The sequence below is a fragment of the Rhinoraja longicauda genome, chromosome 11 (assembly GCF_053455715.1).
Source record: "Rhinoraja longicauda isolate Sanriku21f chromosome 11, sRhiLon1.1, whole genome shotgun sequence".
NCBI classification, from domain to species: Eukaryota; Metazoa; Chordata; class Chondrichthyes; order Rajiformes; family Arhynchobatidae; genus Rhinoraja; species Rhinoraja longicauda.
The window spans coordinates 47,473,270-47,495,352 of record NC_135963.1 but is presented as its reverse complement, the minus strand read 5'-3'; the positions used below and the strand labels follow the sequence as shown (position 1 = coordinate 47,495,352).

Here is a 22,083-nt window from a genome sequence, read left to right as displayed (position 1 = left end):
CTCTTGAGCTTTGTCACTGTATTCTGAAATCTCTATTAGCGATTTGATGTCCTGAAAGTTATAGAGTAAGTTTACTGGTAAGATTAGTTGCGGGTGCCTTTTTGGTAGTTATTATTACTAGTTTGCATCCTTTCAACAAAGTGACTAGGATGTCCTACTCAGACGAGAGGTAATTTATTTTTAATTTTTATCAGCCTCTTCACAAGAATTAGTAGAGTGATGGAAGAAGTCATCAGAATTTTTTCTTTGAATCCCTTTCCCAAATCACATCATCATCATATATCATATCATATATATACAGCCGGAAACAGGCCTTTTCGGCCCTCCAAGTCCGTGCCGCCCAGCGATCCCCGTACATTAACACTATCCTACACCCACTAGGGACAATTTTTACATTTACCCAGCCAATTAACCTACATACCTGTACGTCTTTGGAGTGTGGGAGGAAACCGAAGATCTCGGAGAAAACCCACGCAGGTCACGGGGAGAACGTACAAACTCCTTACAGTGCAGCACCCGTAGTCAGGATCGAACCTGAGTCTCCGGCGCTGCATTCGCTGTAAAGCAGCAACTCTACCGCTGCGCTACCGTGCCGCCCATGTAATTATCATGTAAGAGCTACGTCAAATGCATTCCTTCTACCATCCCATCCCAAATCTACCTCATGCCTTGATATCTGAATCACCAGTTGTGAAGCAGCCTGAGTGTTTTCATAATGTAAATTGGATATACAGGTTGAACTCCGATATTCCAGCACCCTTGGTTCCAAAGCCTTCAAATATTATCAGTTTCTCCGGACCACTTAAAAATGAGGCACCAATACACCTCTGATCCACTAATGATACCCTTCCCATGTCTCTGAAGCGCCATGGACTGCTAGCAACTTAAATAAAACAACTATTAAATTCAAATTAATTTTAGAGCAAAGCTCGTATTTCTTGTACGGCCAACTTGGGCCCCATTAACAAGTTGCCCCCAGAAGTCTAGACACGGGTTGGATCGGCCAGAGCCCCGGCCGTAGGCGGGAAAATCGATCCATCGATCGGCACAGAAGTGTCGATGAGGACGAGATTGGCCGCCTCACCTGGCCTGTGCACTACGTTTTGGGGGGACTTCCGGGGGCCATTTCAAGTTCTCTCTTCGTGATTTTGTCCAGATTACAGGAGGGTCCAGACCAGCAGTTGCCGGACAATCGGTGTTCGACCTGCACTAAAATGATCCTGTTAGTTAAACTTCAGGCTAGTAGCCATTGTAGTCAAAAACGAGAATAGAAGCAAATATTGCCGAAGATGTGCGCCTTTTTGTGCCCTTTTGTTGATGTTTTCACCATGAACTGTCCAGTGCTGAGGCCCATTTGGATCCTCTGCAGAAACTTGGAAATTGGCTAATTGGAACTAGGCTGAAATAAACAGTACTTCTAACAGTTTGCTATATTCCTATCTAAAAAGCACAGGATCCTTTAAAGGTGCAGTTCCCATGTTAGATACAAACTACACAAGCTATGATTTTCTTGGAGATGGCAGAAATTGTAGGCAAAAGGGTTAATACACCAGGATTTAGTGAAGAAGACTGAGCATTCCCATCAGTCAGGTAAATACCAGGAGGGAGTTGCTAACTCACAGCAGGGTTGAGGATGCCCACTTGAGTGACTGTAATAAGAGTCAGGCTCATGCCATTTCCTGCAGAGTCCTCCAGTGTGAGAATCCCCATGTTTATACCGGGTTAGGATTATCATTTTCACATGTACCGAGATATGGTGAAAAGCTTTTATTTGCGTGCTATCCAATCAAATCAGATAATCCTATCCATAACTTCATTTAAGCCAAACACAAGTACAAAAGGTATTGCGAAGCAAAAGGTACCAGAGTGCAGAATATAATTCTCAGCATTGCAGCGTAACAGTTCCAGGGAAAAAGGCCAATATCCACAATGATTCTGGTTGGGGAATTGGGACTGTACTCTAGCTTGTGGAAGGACAGTTCAAAGGTCTGACAATAGTGGGAGATAAAGCTGTTCTTGAGTTTGGTGGTCTGTGTTTTCAAACATCTGTAACTTCTGCCGGCCGGGAGCAGGGAGAAGGAGGAATGACTGGGGTAGGAAAGGTCCTTGATTTTATTGGCTGCTTTCCTGAGACAGTGTCAAGTGTAGATGGAATCAATGGTGGCGAGTCTGGTCTGTGTGATAGATTGGGCTATATCCGCAACACACTACAAATTCCTACTGTCTTGGGTAGGTCTATTCCCAAACCAAGCTGTGATGCAACTTGACATAACAGTGCATCAGTAAGTGTGTTTGGAGACGTGCTTAATTTTCTCAGTCTGCAGAAGGAGTATTGGCTTTGGTGTACTTTGTTGCCTGTCGCTTCAACATGGTTGATGCATGACAAATTATTGGTGATATTTACGCCTAAGAGCTTGAAGCTCTGAACCATTTACACTTTGGTACCATTGATACTGATTGGGTTATGTACTCCTCCCCGCTTCCTGAACTTGATAACTAGCACCTTCATTTTGCTTCCCCTGACATCAGTCTGAAGAAGGGTCTCGACCCGAAACGTCACCCATTCCTACTCTCCCGAGATGCTGCCTGACCCGCTGAATTACTCCAGCATTTTGTGTTTAGCATAAATAGTGAGGTCTAAAAAATACAGGAATGGTTGAAGGTTGGAGGTAAATGTGACAAGTCTGAGTTTTGAAAGTGTGGACAAAAGATTCCAGATGTTGAGGGATAGGGAGCCAGTGCAGCAAGGTTTGGTATCGGGGCCGTGTGGGTGGCCAGATGGCCAGTGAGGTTGTTGAAGTTTTGGTAGATAAAAAAGGAAATAATTGTCAAAATAATAGGAAAAATGGGAATAAGACTATCAGACATATTGTGTTCCATTCGAATATATTTGGATGTTATTTTCATCACTTCTCAATAACATATTTCAGCTAATTTACAAAAGGTCACATCGACATTAAATAAGGAAGACATTTTGGTTTACTCATTTCTTTCATATTGTGACACAAGGTTTTTAAGTTGCTTTGTAACAGTCTGTACAAGATTAAAGTCTAAGGAATGTGGCCAGTGAATATCCTTGTCAGTATCTGTTCAAGTTGGATTGTTTCAAGTGTATTTATTGCCTAAGGAGTGAATAACAACTCAGGAGCTCAGAAAATTTCAACTATGGAATTTAAAAAAAAGTTACATTCCATCATTCCTAATTGATCCAAGGGGTTAGATTTTTTTTAAAAAATCATTCAGTTAGCTTCTGTTTAAATAAGTAACTGCGATTAACTTTTGTAATTTTTAGAGGAATTTAAGCTTCAATCAAGAATAGGACTTGAAAATGTTTAAAAACTGGATGCTTCCAATCTGATTGCAGAGCCACAGGAAACTAAAATGCAGTAAATAGTGCAATTATATGAAAATCTGGCTGTCACACAAAGCAGTGATTATGCAGAGAATACTCAGGATGTTTAAGAGGGAAGGAAAAGATAACATCAATTGTAGTGTCCATTCGGACTAAAAGTGTGTTGGCTTTTTTAATCAGATAATTTATTGATTTTGCTGCAGTATCTTCCATTCTTCTGTTGTGCCCTGAAATCTATTAGACTTTCAACCAAATTAACTTTCCCTTGAATAACTGAGCAATGGAACAGGTCACCAATTGAACAACAGCATTTAATATAAACCATTGATGTTATTGCGAGTTTCTAGTATGTTCCATGAAATATGTTTCAAAGCAGCATCATAAAAGATTCTTCCTTTTAAGAGATGCATAAATAAATAAAAAGTTTGAAGATATTTTTGTTCCACTTGTACAATGTAACACTATTGGACAGTCCGTCCCAAGAAACATGATAGGTTGGGTTCAGATTTTAAAAGATGGATTTTATTCTTGTCAGACATGATTGGGTATCAGGATCAGATTTTAATATCAAATATCAGTTGCTTAACAACAGCATATGGTCACCACTAACTTAGGGACAAAATATAATAAATTTGCCCCAAATCATGAAATAATCACAATCATATATTTAAAATGTGTTTTTATTATTTACCATGATTGTAACATTTGATGAATTATAAACTCTGAAATTTAAACTTTAATCGAGATCATTCAAGCTCTCAGAATGCTTGACTTTTCTTTATCTCTTCCTGCTATCTCAGGTGTAAGTGTTATGGTCATGCCAGTGAATGCATAGAGAATGAATTCAATAAGATTGTCTGCAACTGCAAACACAACACGATGGGAGTGAACTGTGAAACTTGTCAACCTTTCTACAATGTTCGACCATGGCGCAGAGCCACAGCAGAGAATGCTAACGAGTGTCTACGTAAGTACAACATTCATGAATTGTTCGTAAAATTTCAGAGTCGTTTTAACAGGATGTGTTGATCGGTGGAAATCTGTCTCCTGAAACTTCACAAGTTCTAGGCAATTAGGAAACCCTAATGGACTGAAAGAGAGAGGAATCAATAACATGAGATCCACCCGACAAATGAAAAGGAATCAAAAGTCAAGATTACCTTGGAAAATATCCAGGCTAATTTTTTGACTGGTGCCGAAGCTGAAAAGCCCAGGTCAAGTGAGCCTGTGATTTGCCGAGGCTGAAGTAGCCACTTTCCACCTGCCATTTTGCATTCCAGTTACAGTGCTGTGGCTGTGAACTGCTGTGCTGTGGTTGTGAACTGGTTCAGCACTTCAATGCTCCATGCTGCTCCTTGTAGGGTTGCAAATCCCCAGCCATTTACCTATCTACCCTTCATCCTTTTAATTTGTTTTTATTTGTGTTTCATGGTCTGGATGTAACTGGCAAGGCCAGTATTTACAGCCCTTCTCTATTCCCCATAAACTGAGCTATTTTAGCATCTAATCACCAACTACTTAGATGACCCTGGAGTTGGAAAGTGTAGGAAGGAGCTGCAGATGCTGGTTTGCACAATGAAGACAGACACAAAATGCTGGAGTAACTCAGTGGAACAGGCAGTATTTGTGTCTATCCGAGAGTTGGAGACTGGCTGAGGACAGGAGGCTTAGTGAACTATGATGAGGATTGTAAGAAAATAACTGCAGATGCTGGTACAAATCGATGGTATTTATTCACTAATTGTTGGAGTAGCTCAGCGGGTCAGGCTGAAGAAGGGTCTCGACCCGAAACGTCACCCATTCCTTCTCCTGAGATGCTGCCTGACCTGCTGAGTTACTCCAGCATTTTGTGAATAAATGATGAGGATTGTAATAGATTTAAGATGTATGCACACTGGCGCATGGGGCAGATAGTTAATAGATGAAATTTACCTCAAAAAATATATAGTAAAGCACGGATATTCCAACGCCCGTGGGATTTTGGTGGTGCCTGAGAAGCAGATTTTCCAAGTGATTGGATGTTATTCATATTAACCCATATAACATTTTTTCTGAAAATAGACACAAAATGCTGGAGTAACTCAGCAGGTCACGCAGCATCGCTGGAAGAAAGGAATAGGTGACGTTTCGGGACGAGGCCCTTCATCAGACTCGTGAAGGGCCTCGACCCGAAACCTCACCTATTCCTTTTCTCTAGAAATGCTGCCTGCCCTGCGGAGTTACTCCAGCATTTTGTGTCTTTCTTCAGTGTAAACCAGCATCTGCATTTCCTTCTTACACAACTTTTATTCTGCTTTATTTATTTTGTTACTTCATTGTATAATTTTCAAGTGAACTTAGTAAGTTTGAACAGAGCGCTGGAAACTGAGTCCTGGAGAGTTTCAGGTTGGCACTGGCCTACATGCACTCTGGCCCTTCAGCCATAATACTGACTGCTCTCAAGACAACAGGATCCCCTGCCATCCTGTATTTCTGCATGATCAAAACAGAGGAGAAATACTCTTTGAGGACCTTGCCCATCTCCTGTGGCCCCACGCAGAGTTGACTACTTTGATTCCTGAGGCATCCCACTCTCCCTTTAGTTACCCTTTTTCCCTTCATGTGCTTATAAAATCTCTTGGGATTATCCTTAATGCGATCTGCCAGAGCTATCTCCTATCCCCCTTTTTGCCCTTCTGGTTCCTTTCTTAGCTTACTCCAAAATTCCTCCAGGGATACACTTAATCCCATCTGCCTATACCTGTCCCATGCCTCCTCCTTACCCTTGACCAAAGCCTCAATTTCCCTCCTCATCCATGCTTCCTTACGTTTGCCTGCCTTGCCCTTCACTCTAACCGGGATGTGCATGTTCTGAACTCTTGTCAGCGCACTTTTAAAATCATCTCACTTTCCTGGCATTCCTTTTCCATCAAAACCTACTCCAATCAACTGGAGCGAGTTCCTGTCTCATACCCTCCAAGTTGGCTTTACCCCAATTTGGCATTTTAACTCGTGGGCCCACTCTGTCCCTATCCATAATTATCTTAAACCTAATGAAACAGTGGTCGCTGGTCCCAAAAGGCTCATTCACGAACACGTCATCCACTTACCCCACCCAATTTCCCAAGACTAGATCACTCATTGCCCTCTCCCGTGTAGTGCCCCCAACATATTGCTGGAGGAAACTTTCCTAAACACATTTGACAAAATCCACCCCGTTTAAACCTTTTGCGCTATGACATTCCCGGTCAGTGTTGGGAAAATTAAAATCTGCGACAACCTTATTAGACCTGCCTGCAATCTCTTGGCACATTTGCTCTTCTGATTCCCGTGGACTATTTGGGGGCCTGTAGTACACCCCCAACAAGGTGATCATCCCTTTCTTGTTCTTTTCTTGCTCCACCCATATAGTCTCTCTAGACGAACCGTCCACAATGTCACTCCTGACCACTGCTGTGGCATCCTCCTTGCCCAATAATGTAACCCACCATTATTAAAGCTGAACATATTCATGGAGCCACAGCCTGCCATTAGCTGTATAATCATCCACCACTATTGGCAACTATATGTGGCAGAACAGCAGAGTTTTGATCTGATCTTTCTATTGTGGAATTTCTTGTCTCTGTATATTCTATGGTGTTGCGTGGCTGTTTATTTCAGGCTGACACCTTATACTGGGTGCAGCTACCGAGATGCTTTATTGTGCTCCTTATTGAGCCAGTGTCCAAATTCAGGTTTAGTATTAGTAGAGGAAATAAGATGCTAGGCCATGAGGCTAAATGTGTAGATGCATTCCTTGCACCTCATGCATACTCAGTTTGGATTGACTAGATGTGTAGGAACGAAATGCAGATGCTGGTTTAGAGCGTAGAACATAGAAAATAGATGCAGGAGGAGGCCATTCAGCCCTTTGAGCCAGCACCGCCATTCATTGTGATCATGGCTGATCATCCACAATCAGTAACCTGTGCCCAACTTCTCCCCATATCCCCTGATTCCGCTAGCCCCTAGAGCTCTATCTAACTCTATCTTAAATTCATCCAGTGATTTGGCCTTCACTGCCCTCTGTAGCAGAGAATTCCACAAATTCACAACTCTCTGGGTGAAAAAGTTCCTTCTCACCTCAGTTTTAAATGGCCTCCTCTTTATTCTAAGACTGTGGCCCCTGGTTCTGGAGTCGCCCAACATTAGGAACATTTTTCCTGCATCTAGCTTGTCCAGTCCTTTTATAATTTTATATGTCTCTATAACATCCCCTCTCATCCTTCTAAACTCCAGTGAATACTCAGTTGTTAAGGCATGTTAACTTACCACGCATAAGGTGGTGAATGAGGCAGCAAAATGTGTGATTTATTTTTTTTAACAGTATTTTGTCCATTTAAAAGTGAAATTAAAACATTGCCTGATCGTTCAGCCATTTTAATATCTTACATAGTTAAAAATGCTAGGAAGCACCCTCTCTGACAGGTACAATCCTCTGCATGGGTCAGCTTTCTTTTTATCCAAGACGATGTAGGTCGGGTTTATGTGGGTGCTTAGTTTTCCTCCATGTTGCTTGTTTAGCCAGAGAAAGTTAAACACTGATTCTATTTGTGAATGCTGACTAAAATTAAATGCCTGTGAACTTTGTGAGTGCAACCAAATCAGTCCCTGTGATGGGCATGCTTAGTCGTATTTTTTAGGTTCACATGTAGACATAATCAGGCAAGCCACTTGTGGGCCTGGGGGAAAAATCGCAAAAATGTTGTCGGGGAAACGAACCCTAGAATTTAATCATTTCTTGCAGATTATTTGATTTGTCTAGTCTTGCTAGGTCGTCCTTGCTATTGAGGCAGTGCAGCGTAGGTTCACGAGGTTAATCCCCGGGATGGCTGGACTGTCATATGAGGAAAGATTGGAAAGACTGGGCTTGTATTCACTGGCGTTTAGAAGGATGAGAGGGGATCTTAAAGAGACGTATAAAATTATAAAAGGACTGGACAAGCTAGATGCAGGAAAAATGTTCCCAATGTTGGGCGAGTCCAGAACCAGGGGCCACAGTCTAAGAATAAAGGGGAGGTCATTTAATACTGAGGTGAGAAGAAACATTTTCACCCAGAGAGTTGTGAATTTGTGGAATTCTCTGCCACAGAAGGCAGTGGAGGCCAATTCACTGGATGAGTTTAAAAGAGAGTTAGATAGAGCTCTAGGGGCTTGTGGAATCAAGGGATATGGGAAGAAGCCGGGCACAGGTTACTGATTGTGGATGATCAGCCATGATCACAATGAATGGCGGTGCTAGCTCGAAGGGCCAAATGGCCTCCTCCTGCACTTATTTGCTATGTTTCTATGTAAATATTTAGAATAAAAGCTAAATTGCATAAATTGTGGATATAAATAGAGACATCCGGTTGTACACAGTGGCAGAATCAAGAAAGTTCACAGCACAGTTAAGAGCCACTCAACCTATCATATCCCCATCACGCAAAAAACGTTATTGAGACCATTTACCAACTCAACAGGATAATCATAATGTGCTCAAAATTTGTTTCATGTGGAAGTTTTGTAAAAAGAGACAATCATCCATTAATGCCTCAAAATATTTTCTAACAATCAAATGCATATTAAAGTGTAATCACTAAGGTATTGTAGGACATGTTCACCTTTTCCCACAAAGTCATAATCAGTCGATTGATTTTTGTGATGCTGTTTGGGGAATAAACATTGGCAAAGATGTTGGTTTATAGATGTCCTGTAATTCATTTGTATTACAATTTCTGTTCTTTGCAGCCTGTAATTGTCATGGCAAATCTGCAGAATGCTACTTTGACTCTGAGCTTTACCGAGCCACGGGACAAGGTGGTCACTGCCGCAACTGTATTGACAACACTGACGGTCCCAACTGTGAGAGGTGCAGGGACAATTTCTACCGCCAGGCTCCAGATGCTCCGTGCTTACCCTGCAATTGCAGCCCAGTGGGTATGTTTAAGCTGTGGTTAAAAAATATATTTTATCTTTTTTTTTTGTCTCAACCCTGTGTTGCCATCTCCATCCATCTGGCAATCACACCCCCTCAACTGTATCTTGCCCCACCCCATCTCCCCCAGCTTTCTCTCCCCGACTCCCATCAGTCTGAAAAAGGGTCCCAGCCTGAAATATCGTTTGTCCATTTCCCTCCACAAAAGCTGCCTGACCCAGTGAGTTCCTCCAGGACTTTTGTTTTTGTTCAAGACTCCAGCACTTGCAGTCTCTTGTGTCTATTCCTCCCACTGTGTACCGCTGCTCTTTGGCCCCTGCTACTCTCTACAAAATCCATAACTAATTACCTACCTGCATCAGAGGTTCCGATGAATGCTGTGGTTGTGTCAAATAGATGCAACCTCTGCAGTCAAAAGACAACGAAGAGAACATGGAAATAGGAATAATCTATTTTGTTCTCTAAGCCTTTCCTCCATGCAGAGAGTCAAATTCCATCCATACTCCTGCCTAGCAAAAATGTTTTGATTTTGGATTTAAAATGATTAGAGCAGAAGTTGGTGAGAAGTACTAAAGTCATTGGTGACATTCATTCCTCAGTGATCACCATCACACATGTGCTTGTGCACAGACGTGCATTATTTTTTTTAAACTGTTATTGTGTCATTTGACCCTGGCTTTAGATTATACTGCTGTGTTTTCTCCATATTTCCATGGTATGCAATGACCCCTCTGTGAGCATATGTACATATTTCCATCGGTAGCTATATACTATTTATATTGTTTATAGACTGCTTTAGGATGCAGTTAAACCTTTTGAATCCATTGCTTTTTTTGTTGCTCACCTCCCTGTCCTCTCTGAAGTCACAGTTCTGTTTATTGTCGTGCTACTGTTAAGATACTCTGTTTTTTTGGGTTTTTTTCTGTTCACCTGGATTCTGAAAATGGTTTGTGTTTTAGATGGGCAACTAGTATTTCCTTCTGTTTACTTTACAGGTTCTATTAGTACACATTGTGACATCTATGGTCGGTGCAGCTGCAGGCCAGGAGTGATGGGGGATAAATGTGATCATTGCCAACCTGCCTACCATTCACTAACTGAAGCAGGATGCAGGTAATAATAGTTTCCTTACCTTTTATTAATTTGCTGTTGTAAAGAAAGCATACTGAGATAACTTGTAACGAGGCAAATATTTGATATAGTATTAGTCATGTAGTTGCTCACTAATATTAATGAATAAATTCTGGCTATGGATTGCTTTCCCCACCCAGCAAACCTACCCCAAGCTTTCAGTAGAGTCATAATGGTATACCATAGAAACAGACCCATCGGCAAACAATGTTCATGCTGACCTTTTTGCTCATTGACACCAATACCGTTTGCCCCCATTAGATCTGTGTCCTTCTATGTCTTTCTAAATAAATGGAAAGCCTGTCCAAAGCTCTTAAATGTAGTAATTGAATCTGATTTTACCACCTTCTCTGTCAAAGAATTCTAGATACCAACCACACTCTGTCTAACCAAACAAAATCCTCCTGAAATCTCCTTTTAACAACTTCCCCTCACTTTAAATGTATGCCCTTTGTTCTGAAATCTACCCCTAATCAATGCCCCTTATAATTTTCTATACCACTGTTCAGGTCACCCTCATCCTCCTTCATTCCAGGGAAAGCAAAGCCAGCCTTTCTTATCTCTCCCCATAAGTGAAGTCCTCCAATCCAGGTAACGTGCTGGCGAATCAAATCTGCACGCTCCAATGCAACTACATCCTTTCTATATTATGGCCAACAGAATTGCTCACAATACTGCCATTGCAGTCTACCCCCAGCACTTTGTAAAATTGCAAAATATAGTCCCAACTTTTATATTCTGTGCTGCAACCTATGAAGGCAAGTATGCCACGTGCTGCCTTCATCGTCCAACCTACTGTGTTGCCATTTTCAGGGAACAATGTATTTGAACCCCAACGTCCTGCTGTTCATCAACTTTCCTTAGATAGTAGTGATTACATTCCACCTGCCAACTCTCTGCCTAACTTCCCTTCTGATCTGTACTCTGCTGTCGTCTAGACAATCTTCCCCACTATCCACAATAGAAACATAGACAATAGGTGCAGGAGTAGGCCATTCGCCCTTTCGAGCCAGCACCGCCACTCAATATGATCATGGCTGATCATTCAGAACCAGTACCCTGTTCCTGCTTTCTCCCCATATCCCTTGATTATGTTAGCCCTAAGAGCTATATCCAACTCTCTCTTGAATACATCCAGTGTATGCCAGCAACTGTTGTGTTATCCTCAAACTTACAAATCATGCTCCCTACATTTACATTGAAGTCATTAATATATATCACAAGGACTATTTCTAGTAATACACCACTGATTACAGACTTCCAATCGGAAGAGCAGTCCTCCACCACCAATCTCTGCATCCCATCACAATCCATTTTTGGATTCAATCTCAAGTGCGATCCCATATGCCTTAATATTTTACACTAACCTACCATGCCAGACTTGACAAAATACGTTGCTATAAATCATGTATAAAACATCCTCCTTCTTCTGAATATTCACTTACTTCAGATTATCCACATGGCCCCTCCCTGAACTCTCTATTTCCCACACCCTTCTCCTTGCTAAAAACAGATAGGAACTATTCATTTAGGACCTCACCCATAACGCTTGGCTCTACACATGGATTACCCTCCTCCGGTCCCGAAGGGGAACCTCTCTCATGCTGGCTACCTTCACGATTCTGACGTACACATAGCATGTCTTGGGGTTCTCATAAAACGTGCTTGCTAAGGATATTTCATGCCCATTTATGCCCACCTGATTTCTTTAAGTGCGCTCCTATTGGGGGGGAGGGGGGGGGGGGGGGTTGATTGTGTTTATGCACTTGAAGTTAAACTGATACAATCTATCACTGATTACCCTTGCTAATTGTATAATTATAAATGTTACTGTTGTTTTTGTTTTCTCTTAAACATATTAAAGATTCATTTAAACATAGTCTTTGCTCTACTGAGGGAGCTGGCATTTCAAACTGGCATAATTAACATTAAAAAAATAACTGTTTGTGGAATTCCTAATGGTTGCTTCATAGCAAAGAGTAATTAGTGCAGCATTGATAACTGATTTGTGCAAGACTATTTTCATAATAGCCTTATTAACTTACCCTCCATTTGTATTCAATAATATGTAAGTCATACAACCTGGGATGCAGGCTTCTCAGAGAATCTTCTCTGATGTTTGAGAAGAAGTCTTAAAACGTTCAATTCCTAACCTCCCTATGATAGGATTGTTCCTGACCCTTTACTCTGGTTAAAGAAAATCTGATCATTTTTAGAGCACAGCTCCTTATTTATGTAATGAATGGTTCACATTCATTGTTTGTCAACAGGTCATGCATTGTTTGTGACAGAGCAGACATTACAAGCACTTTATGCTTTTTCGTCTGTGTAATGTGTTGTTAATAGCATGACCATGGACTAGGTCCAGCTGGGTGGCCCATATTGCTGGAGGAGCAGAAAAAGGAAAAGCTAAAGAAAATAAGTTATTGAAAACTGATGACTTTCTTTCTTTGAGAGCTGGTTCTGGACCTGAAATATTAACCGTTTCTACTTCCACAGAATGTTGCTTGACCCACTGAATGTTTCAGTGCTGTATAATTCTATGATTCTGACTTGTTTTATCTTGAAAATACTCTTTCCCAGTTCTGAAGAACAGCCTCAGACCTGTAATGTTAACTGTTTCTTCTTCCGCAGTTGCTGCCTTACCTGCAACGTTCTGTTTTTATTTTGGATTTCGTGCTTTTTTAAAAAAAATCATTAATTGCCATAAATTGCAGCAGGATCTTGATTGGTTGGACAGTCAGCTGAGGAATGCTTGATGGAATACAGAGAAATGTGAGGTGTTGCATTTTGGGAGTACTAACATGGGCAGAACCTACACAGTGAATGGCAGGGCTCTGGGGAGTGGTGTAGAGCAGAGGGATCTATGAGTGCAAGTACATAGTTTGCTTAAAGTGGCATCACAGGTAGATAGGGTGGTCAAAGTGGCCTTCATCAATCAGAGCATTGAGTATAGAAGTTGGGAGATCATGTTGCAGGTGTATAAGACATTGGTGAGGCTGCATTTAGAGTATTGTGTTCAGTTTTGGGCATCATGTTATAGGAAAGATGTTGTCAGGCTGGGAAGGGTGCAGCGAAGATTTATGAGGATGTTGCCAGGACTCAAGGGCCAGAGCTTTGGGTAGAGGATGAGCAGGTAGGACACTATTCCTCGGAGCGCAGGAGGATGAGGGGTGATCTTATAGAGGTGTAAAAAATCATGAGATGAATAGATCAGGTAGATGCACAGAATCTCTTGCCCAGGGAAAGGGAATCAAGAACCAGAGGACATAGGTTTAAGGTGAGGGGGGAAAGATTGAATAGGAACCTGAGGGGTCGCTTTTTCACACAAAGGGTGGGGGGAACCAGCTGCCGGAGGAGGTAGTTGAGGCAGGTACTATCGCAACAGTTGAGAAACATTTAGACAGGTACATGGATAGGACAGGTTTAGAGAGATATAGGCCAAACGCAGACAGGTGGGATTAGTGTAAATGGGGCATGTTGGTTGGTGTGGGCTGAATGGCCTGTTTCCACACTGTAAGACTCTATGAGTAGAGTTATTACCAAAACTGTATAAAAAGGGATCTGTGGTTACAATGTGACTGCCATCGACATCCCATCAGATTTTGGTGTCTGATTTTTGGCTTCTAACAAAAGTCACTGATCGGAAATATTACTGATTTTCCATAGATGCTGCATAATCTGTTGAATATTTTTGGCATTTTTCATGCGCATTTCAGAATTTCACTATCTACATTGTTTATTTTCCCTTTGACTTAACCAATGTTAGCCTACTGGTTTTCTTTTGCACATAATTTTGGTAATGTTGCGTAGCTCATCTGGTGTACCTTGTAAGTTTAATGTGCTTTTTCTTCTGATAGAGCATGTGCCTGTAATCCTTCTGGTACTACAGCAGAATGCAGTGTCGATACTGGACGTTGCGTATGTAAGAATAATGTGGAGGGATTCAACTGTGATAGGTAAGTTATTTTAGCTTATTTATTACAACAGGAGGAGCTCATGCCAGCTCCTAATAGAACAATCCTATCAGAACCATCTCCCCACCCCCCACCCTCCCCTTAATTATTTTGTCACTTAGCAGTACCAGGGTGTCATTTATAGAAGTTAATTAACTTAGCACATCTGCAGTCATTTCCCATAATTCTATTTCCATCGCCGGGACATATCTATTTATTATTATACGCACGCATCTTCTCAATTGGCTTCATGTTGCTCTTTATACTTGGTTTTCATTTGTACCTCATGTTCTCCTAGTTTCCCCATCAATAGGCCTATAGCAGTTCTGAAGAAACATCAATTTAACCTTGTGATCTTATCTGAATTTAATTGATCTAACTTCAGTGGCTAGGGTTTCTGTTGTTATATTATTAGCTCTGGAATGCACCCGAGGGACTGTTTTATTTTCTCCCTGCTTTCAATAACTATTGGTACCAACTCCGTCTACCTTTCTTTATGTCAAATCTCTAAAAGTTACTTTATCCAAGCACTGGTCATCTGCCCTCATGTCACACATTTAGCTGTGTGAAATTTAATTTAATTTATTTGATCGCATTTCCATATAGTGTCTTGGAATGATCTGTTAATAGATATTACCTGTTTTTGTTACTCTTGCTTCAGCCAGTTCATGTGCTGGTGATTTGTACATTCTTGCCACTCTGAATATTTTTTTCACCTGAATTCCTTCTTTCGTTTAATAGTTATTGTTCTATTCTGATTATAGGCAAATCTCCACATGTTAACACTGTTTTGCCTTTCCTCTCACCCTTCCTCTGTCCCCCAACTGCATTGGCTCAATCATCTTCATTGCATGATCTTTTATGTATCTTAAGATGAAATTAGTGAGAGAAAAACAGTTTTTTTCAGTTTCCAACTTGTAAAAAGGGTACAACCTGTCATCAGGGTAAAAACCTTGTCTGCAGGGTACCATTATTTCTCATTTAACTAACATTAATATTACTCTCCCAACAGCAGCGACCAATGAGCCAACTTTTCGGCTGGAGGATTGGGTCGTTTTAGTTTCTGAACCTTCATTATTAACTTTCCATGCGGTGAATGACATGTTTTCCTGTGATAAATTCCATGAAATTGTTGTGTGCATTGATTGATAATTTATTGTCACATCTGCCTGGTGCAGTGAAGTTCTTTGTTTAGCATACAATACACAATTATGCAAAGTTGTCACGTATAGGGCACCGACAAAGATACAAAAGTATTCAATATAGTCCTGAGAGTCCCTCTTCCTTCTTCCCCTGCCTCCCCCCCAATCACACGCTGGGTTCTTGCCAGCACGTTGTCGACCAGGCAACAGTTCTCCAACGACGGCTCTCCAACGACTGCCCTCCTCGTTTGGCCGCCGGGCCCATCCTTGTCCATTCACTTCTTTATTCTCCATAATAATTTATGCTTTTCTTGTTGGTACCAGTATTCCTTTTCATTTAAGTTATATAAATCATTTCTATGGGAGGTAAGAGTTTAATTTTGGCCACAATTTTCCAATCCATCTTAACAATCGGGTATTACCAGAGGACTGGAGAATTGCAAAATTTCCAATTTGTTGAAAAGGGATGTGAGGACAAACTGGCTACTGGCTAACAATTAACTACAGCAGGGATTTATTCACAAAATGCTGGAGTAACTCAGCAAGTCAGGCAGCATCTCGGGAGAGAAGGAATGGGTGACGTTTCGGGTCGAGACCCTTCTTCAGACTGATGTCAGGGGGGCGGGACAAAGGAAGGATATAGGTGGAGACAGGAAGATAGAGGGAGATCTGGGAAGGAGGAGGGGAAGGGAGGGACAATCTAAAGTTGGAGAAGTCGATGTTCATACCACTGGGCTGCAAGCTGCCCAGGCGAAATATGAGGTGCTGTTCCTCCAATTTCCGGTGGGCCTCACTATGGCACTGGAGGAGGCCCATGACAGAAAGGTCAGACTGGGAATGGGAGGGGGAGTTGAAGTGCTCGGCCACCGGGAGATCAGTTTGGTTAATGCGGACCGAGCGCAGGTGTTGAGCGAAGCGATCGCCGAGCCTGCGCTTGGTTTCGCCGATGTAAATAAGTTGACATCTAGAGCAGCGGATGCAATAGATGAGGTTGGAGGAGGTGCAGGTGAACCTTTGTCTCACCTGGAAAGACTGTTTGGGTCCTTGGATGGAGTTGAGGGGGGAGGTAAAGGGACAGGTGTTGCATCTCGTGCGGTTGCAGGGGAAAGTGCCCGGGGTTGGGGTGGTTTGGGTAGGAAAGGACGAGAGGACCAGGGAGTTACGGAGGGAACGGTCTCTGCGGAACGCAGAGAGGGGAGGGGATGGGAAGATATGGCCAGTGATGGGGTCCCGTTATAGGTAACGGAAATGTTGGTGGATGATTTGTTGGATCCGCTGGCTGGTGGGGTGGAAGGTGAGAACGAGGGGGATTCTGTCCTTGTTGCGAGTGGGGGGAGGGGGAGCAAGAGCGGAGCTGCGGGATGTAGAAGAGACCCTAGTGAGAGCCTCATCTATAATGGAGGAGGGGAAGCCCCGTTTCCTGAAGAACGAGGACATCTCTGAATCCCTAGTGTGAAATACCTCATCCCGGGCGCAGATGCGGCGTAGACGGAGGAATTGGGAGTAGGGGATAGACCTTTTGCAGGGGACCGGGTGGGAAGAAGTGTAGTCCAGATAGCTGTGCGAGTCAGTGGGTTTATAGTAAATGTCCGTCACTAGTCTGTCTCCTGTGATGGAGATGGTGAGGTCCAGAAACGGGAGGGAGATGTCGGAGATAGTCCAAGTATATTTAAGGGCAGGATGGAAATTGGATGTGAAGTGTATGAAGTCAGTGAGTTCTGCATGGGTACAAGAGGTAGCACCAATGCAGTCGTCGATGTAGCGGAGGTAGAGTTCGGGGATGGGGCCAGTGTACGTCTGGAACAGGGATTGTTCGACGTACCCGACAAAGAGGCAGGCATAGCTAGGGCCAATGCGAGTGCCCATAGCTACGCCTCTGGTTTGGAGGAAGTGGGAGGAGTCAAAGGAGAAGTTGTTGAGGGTAAGAACCAGCTCTGCTAGGCGGAGGAGAGTGTTGGTAGATGGGGATTGGCTGGTTCTACGGTCGAGGAAGAAACGGAGGGCTTCGAGACCATCCTTGTGGGGGATGGAAGTGTAGAGTGACTGGACATCCATGGTAAAGATGAAAGAGTGGGGGCCTGGGAACCGGAAGTTATCGAGGAGATGGAGAGCGTGTGAGGTGTCTTGGACATAGGTGGGGAGGGATTTAACCGGGGGGATAGGATGGAATCGAGGTAGGTGGAGATAAGTTCGGTGGGGCATGAGCAGGCAGAGACAATGGGTCTGCCGGAACAGTTCTGTTTATGGATTTTGGGTAAGAGGTAAAATCGGGCCGTGCGGGGCTGGGGAACTATGAGTTTGGAGGCATTGGGGGGTTGATCGCCGGAGATGGTGAGGTCCTTGATGGTGCTGATGATAAAGGTCTGGTGTTTATCGGAGGGGTCATGGTCCAGGGATAAGTAGGAAGAGGTGTCTGAGAGTTGTCGTCTGGCCTCGGCCCGGTAGAGGTCAGCATGCCAGACTACCACAGCACCTCCCTTGTCAGCGGGTTTGATGATTAAGTCAGGGTTGTTGCGGAGTGAGTGGAGGGCTGCACGTTCAGGAGGGGAGAGGTTAGAGTGAGTCAGGGGAGTGGAGAATTTGAGGCGGTTGATGTCACGCCGGCAGTTGGAGATAAAAGGTTCTAGTGACGGTAGTTGGCCAAACGGGGGGGTCCAAGAGGAGGAGGTCCGTTGGAGACGGGAGAAGGGGTCATCAGTGGGGGGGTGAGGACTCCTTCCCATGGAAAAAGGCTCAGAGGCGGAGGAGGCAGAAGAAGAGCTCCACGTCATGGCGGACGCGGAACTCGTTGATGTGGGGGCGGAGGGGAACAAAGGTCAGGCCTCTGCTGAGGACAGACCGTTCGGTGTCTGAAAGGGGGAGGTCAGGGGGGATGGTGAACACCCGGCAATGGTGGGGGTTGGGGGTCGGATGGAGGCAGGGGGGCAGGTGGAGGGGGAGGGGATGTATGGTGGGGGGGTGGTGGGTTAGCAGGGCAGAGGGGGCATGAGGACCAATGTGGGGAGTACTTGGGGTCGCCTGGCTAGAGGGGGAAGGGGGAGACCCAGTGGAGCCCCTGCTGTGGTTACCTGTAGTAGAGGGTGGGCAGTAGGACCCAGCGGTGCTGTGGGACTCTGCCTGGTGGGGGCTGTGGGCCCAGCGCGGTGTGTGTGGGCCAGGTGGAGCTGCGGCCTGTTGTTGGTCCCGGGGGCCGGGGACAGCGACGGCTGCGACCTGCTGCTGGGCGGTGGAGCGGTGCGGGTCGACACGGTCGCTGGGGGAGGCCCGCGGGGACCTGGAGCCCGGGTAAGTGGCGGTCAGCCCGGTCAGCGGGTGGTCGGGGAGGGCGTGGGCGACGGTGAAGAGGTCGGGAAGGTCGGCGGCAGCGGTGTAGAGGTCGGGAAGGTCGGTGGTGGTGAAGAGGTCGGGAAGGTCGGCGGTGGTGAAGAGGTCGGGAAGGTTGGCGGTGGTGAAGAGGCACCGGACGTCGGCGGCAGCGGACCAGGGGAGGCGGTGGAGGCCGGCGGTGGAGGCCGGCGGCGGCAGCCTCAGGTCGGCGGTGGCGGCCCCGGGGTGGAGGTCGGCGGCGGCGGCCTCAGGTAGGCGTCGGCGGTGGCGGCCCCGGGGAGGCGGTGGAGGTCGGCGGCTGCGGCGGCGGAAGCCTCGGGTGGGCCTCGGTCAGCGGCGGCAACGACCCCGGGGAGGCGGTGGCGGTCGGCAGGGGTCGCAGCAGACCCGGGGAGGCGGTGGAGGTCGGCGGCCTCAGGTAGGCCTCGGCAGTCGGCGGCCCCGGGGAGGCGGTGAGGAGCAGTACTGCACCTGGTGGCAGCAATGGCGTCGCGGGCCTCTGCCTCGTGGTGTGCCGGCCGGTAGTGCGGTGCAGCGGTGGAGTTGCGAGCCTGCGGGCGGTCGAGTCGCTGCCGAGGAGTGTTGGTGGAGGCAGCCGTCTGGAGGCGGGATAGTTTGCGAGCCTTGGTGGAGTCCAGGTAGGTGAGGAATCGAATGTTGAGGGCGTGGATCCGGCGAAGAATAAAGTACAGTTGGGGCCCGTTGCAGGTGTGGGTTAGTGAGGCCCGGAGCTGTGGGAGAGTCAGAGTGAGGGCCTGCTGGTGCCGGCGCATCCCAGCCAGGGTACAACGCAGGGCACGGAAGGAAAACTGTTCAGAAAAGTGGCAGATGGACTGTTGGAGCCAGTAGTCCGGGTTGGGTCCGAATTGGGAGGTCTGGAAACGGAGCTGGAAACCACGAGGCAGAAGATGGAGGCGCAGGCAAGTCCCAAGAAAACAGATGTGGCTGTGGTAGCGAGTCTGGGTCAAGATGTGGTCGCAGAGTAGGAGGGCAGGAGAAATCACAGCCTGGCCGAGCCTGCGCTTGGTTTCGCCGATGTAAATAAGTTGACAGGGGAAAGTGCCCGGGGTTGGGGTGGTTTGGGTAGGAAGGGACGAATGGACCAGGGAGTTACGGAGGGAACGGTCTCTGCGGAACGCAGATATGGCCAGTGGTGGGGTCCCGTTGTAGGTGACGGAAATGTTGGTGGATGATTTGTTGGATCCGCTGGCTGTTGGGGTGGAAGGTGAGAACGAGGGGGATTCTGTCCTTCTTGTGAGTGGGGGGTGGGGGAGCAAGAGCGGAGCTGCGGGATGTAGAAGAGACCCTAGTGAGAGCCTCATCTATAATGGAGGAGGGGAAGCCCCGTTTCCTGAAGAACGAGGACATCTCTGAAGCCCTAGTGTGAAACACCTCATCCCGGGCGCAGATGCGGCGTAGACGGAGGAATTGGGAGTAGGGGATAGACTTTTTGCAGGGGACCGGGTGGGAAGATGTGTAGTCCAGATAGCTGTGCGAGTCAGTGGGTTTATAGTAAATGTCCGTCACTAGTCTAAACTTCAGCAGGGATATTGCTGGAAGCTAAAATCTGAGAGAGAAATTAATAGTTACGTACGCAAGTATGCATAAATAAATAAATTAAGTTAGATAGGTGAAAGGCAAATTCTGCGTAAGCAAATTAATTGTTCTTTGGAAATCAGAGATGGTTGAGGGCAATCCAGTGTATGTTGTGTACATGAGTTTTCCAAAAATACGTGATAAAAGTCAGATGTGGTCATGTTTGAAGTAATTTAATGCCAAATGCAAAGTGAAAGATTTTTAAAGGAAGAAAACTGGCCGAATACAATGGGTACAAGTGGACAGAAGTACAGGGGCAAGTACCCTTACACACACTGGTAGGAGGTGAGTAAGTGTGTGCCAATAGGTGAAGGTTCTGCACAAATAGCATATGTTATTCAAAGCTCTATGGATAAGAGGCATAGAGTAGCAAAGCAAAGATGTTTGTAACTGTCAATTGAGGGGTTGATATAAATCATTGGATTTCTGAAATGATTCATGGGAACTGAGAAGTTGGTTTTGTTCATCTTGAGCCTGAAATACCCAAGATGGAATTTGAGAATTGGTGATCAAAGTTCACAGCGTCTGGACAAAATGTAGAAAATCTTCATTGGTTTCATTGGTTTCATCAAAGGGCCCAGATTTAAGGAAAATGGCAAAGGAAGAGTTGAGATAAGATTTTTTTTTGTACACCAAGTTGATAGAATCTAAAATGCACTGCTTGAAACGGGTTCAGTTCTGGCTTTCATACAGGAATTAAACTTCTGAAATAAAGAAAACTGTAGGTCTACAGGGGATAGGTTGGGGGATGGGAGACTAACTGACTTGTTCTTTAAAAAGATCAATGGGCTAAATAGCCGCCACCTGTATTTTTGTAATTTTATGATTCCAATACTAAGAGGCTTTGCTTCATTTCTGCAGCACTAGGAAAAGTAAGGTGGTGGTCACTGATCTTTGAAGAATAGTTGTCACCTTATTTCAGAACATTTCTGTTTGAAGAAGAGGTTAAATTAGCTTCATTCATTTTTATAATTTTAAAAAGGGATCCATTTAAGGACCAACATATCAAATAATTCCATTTGTATTTTTTACTTGGTCACACAAAGATTTTGCATCTGGTCACAATTGAAGAAAGATGTATTTTAATTGCCTTGAAATTTTGGTGCCTGCCGGAATTTGGATTCTACAAGATTTGTGAGGGTATCAGCCTAAATCTTTAGGTTGAAATTTTGTTGTTGATTTTCACTTGCAAATATCAGAAGGTAATCTTACTCTAGGATCTGGCAGCTGGTGGGTCCTGTTTCCCCTGCGATTAAATTTTCCAGTTGTGTTTGGAACTGGGTTAATGCAATGGTTTGAATTGACTTGGGGGATCTCTTAACAAATAACTCCAGTCTAGCTGTCTTTCCAGGGTTGCTTTTTTACAGAATTATAATCCTATGCTTTTAATAATAGAAATCCAAATATAGATTAAAAAACAAAAATAGATTAAAATATGTCATATAATTTGGCTTGGCTGCCATATTTCCTGCATTGTAATGGTTGTACATTTAAATAATTATAAACTGCTTTGTATTGTTTGGTAAATTGTTTTTAAATAGTTGTTTTAACCTAAACTTTGTTCAATGGAATTCATTAATCATTTCCCAAGGTTGTTAAGGCTGCTTTATAGATGCAAATATATATATATTTTTGCTGGCAGTG

The 22,083-nt window shown here is 44.5% G+C and overlaps 1 protein-coding gene across 1 annotated transcript in view; it reads left to right on the top strand.

Moving 5' to 3' along the window:
* The window catches only part of lamc1 (laminin, gamma 1), a 177,071-nt gene that overhangs the window by 100,757 nt on the left and 54,231 nt on the right, over nucleotides 1-22,083 (top strand). Inside the window, exons 4-7 of the mRNA XM_078407589.1 lie at nucleotides 4,153-4,319; nucleotides 9,101-9,289; nucleotides 10,283-10,400; nucleotides 14,279-14,377. Coding sequence (XP_078263715.1) covers nucleotides 4,153-4,319; nucleotides 9,101-9,289; nucleotides 10,283-10,400; nucleotides 14,279-14,377 — 573 coding nt within the window. The remainder of the gene's footprint in view (nucleotides 1-4,152; nucleotides 4,320-9,100; nucleotides 9,290-10,282; nucleotides 10,401-14,278; nucleotides 14,378-22,083) is intronic.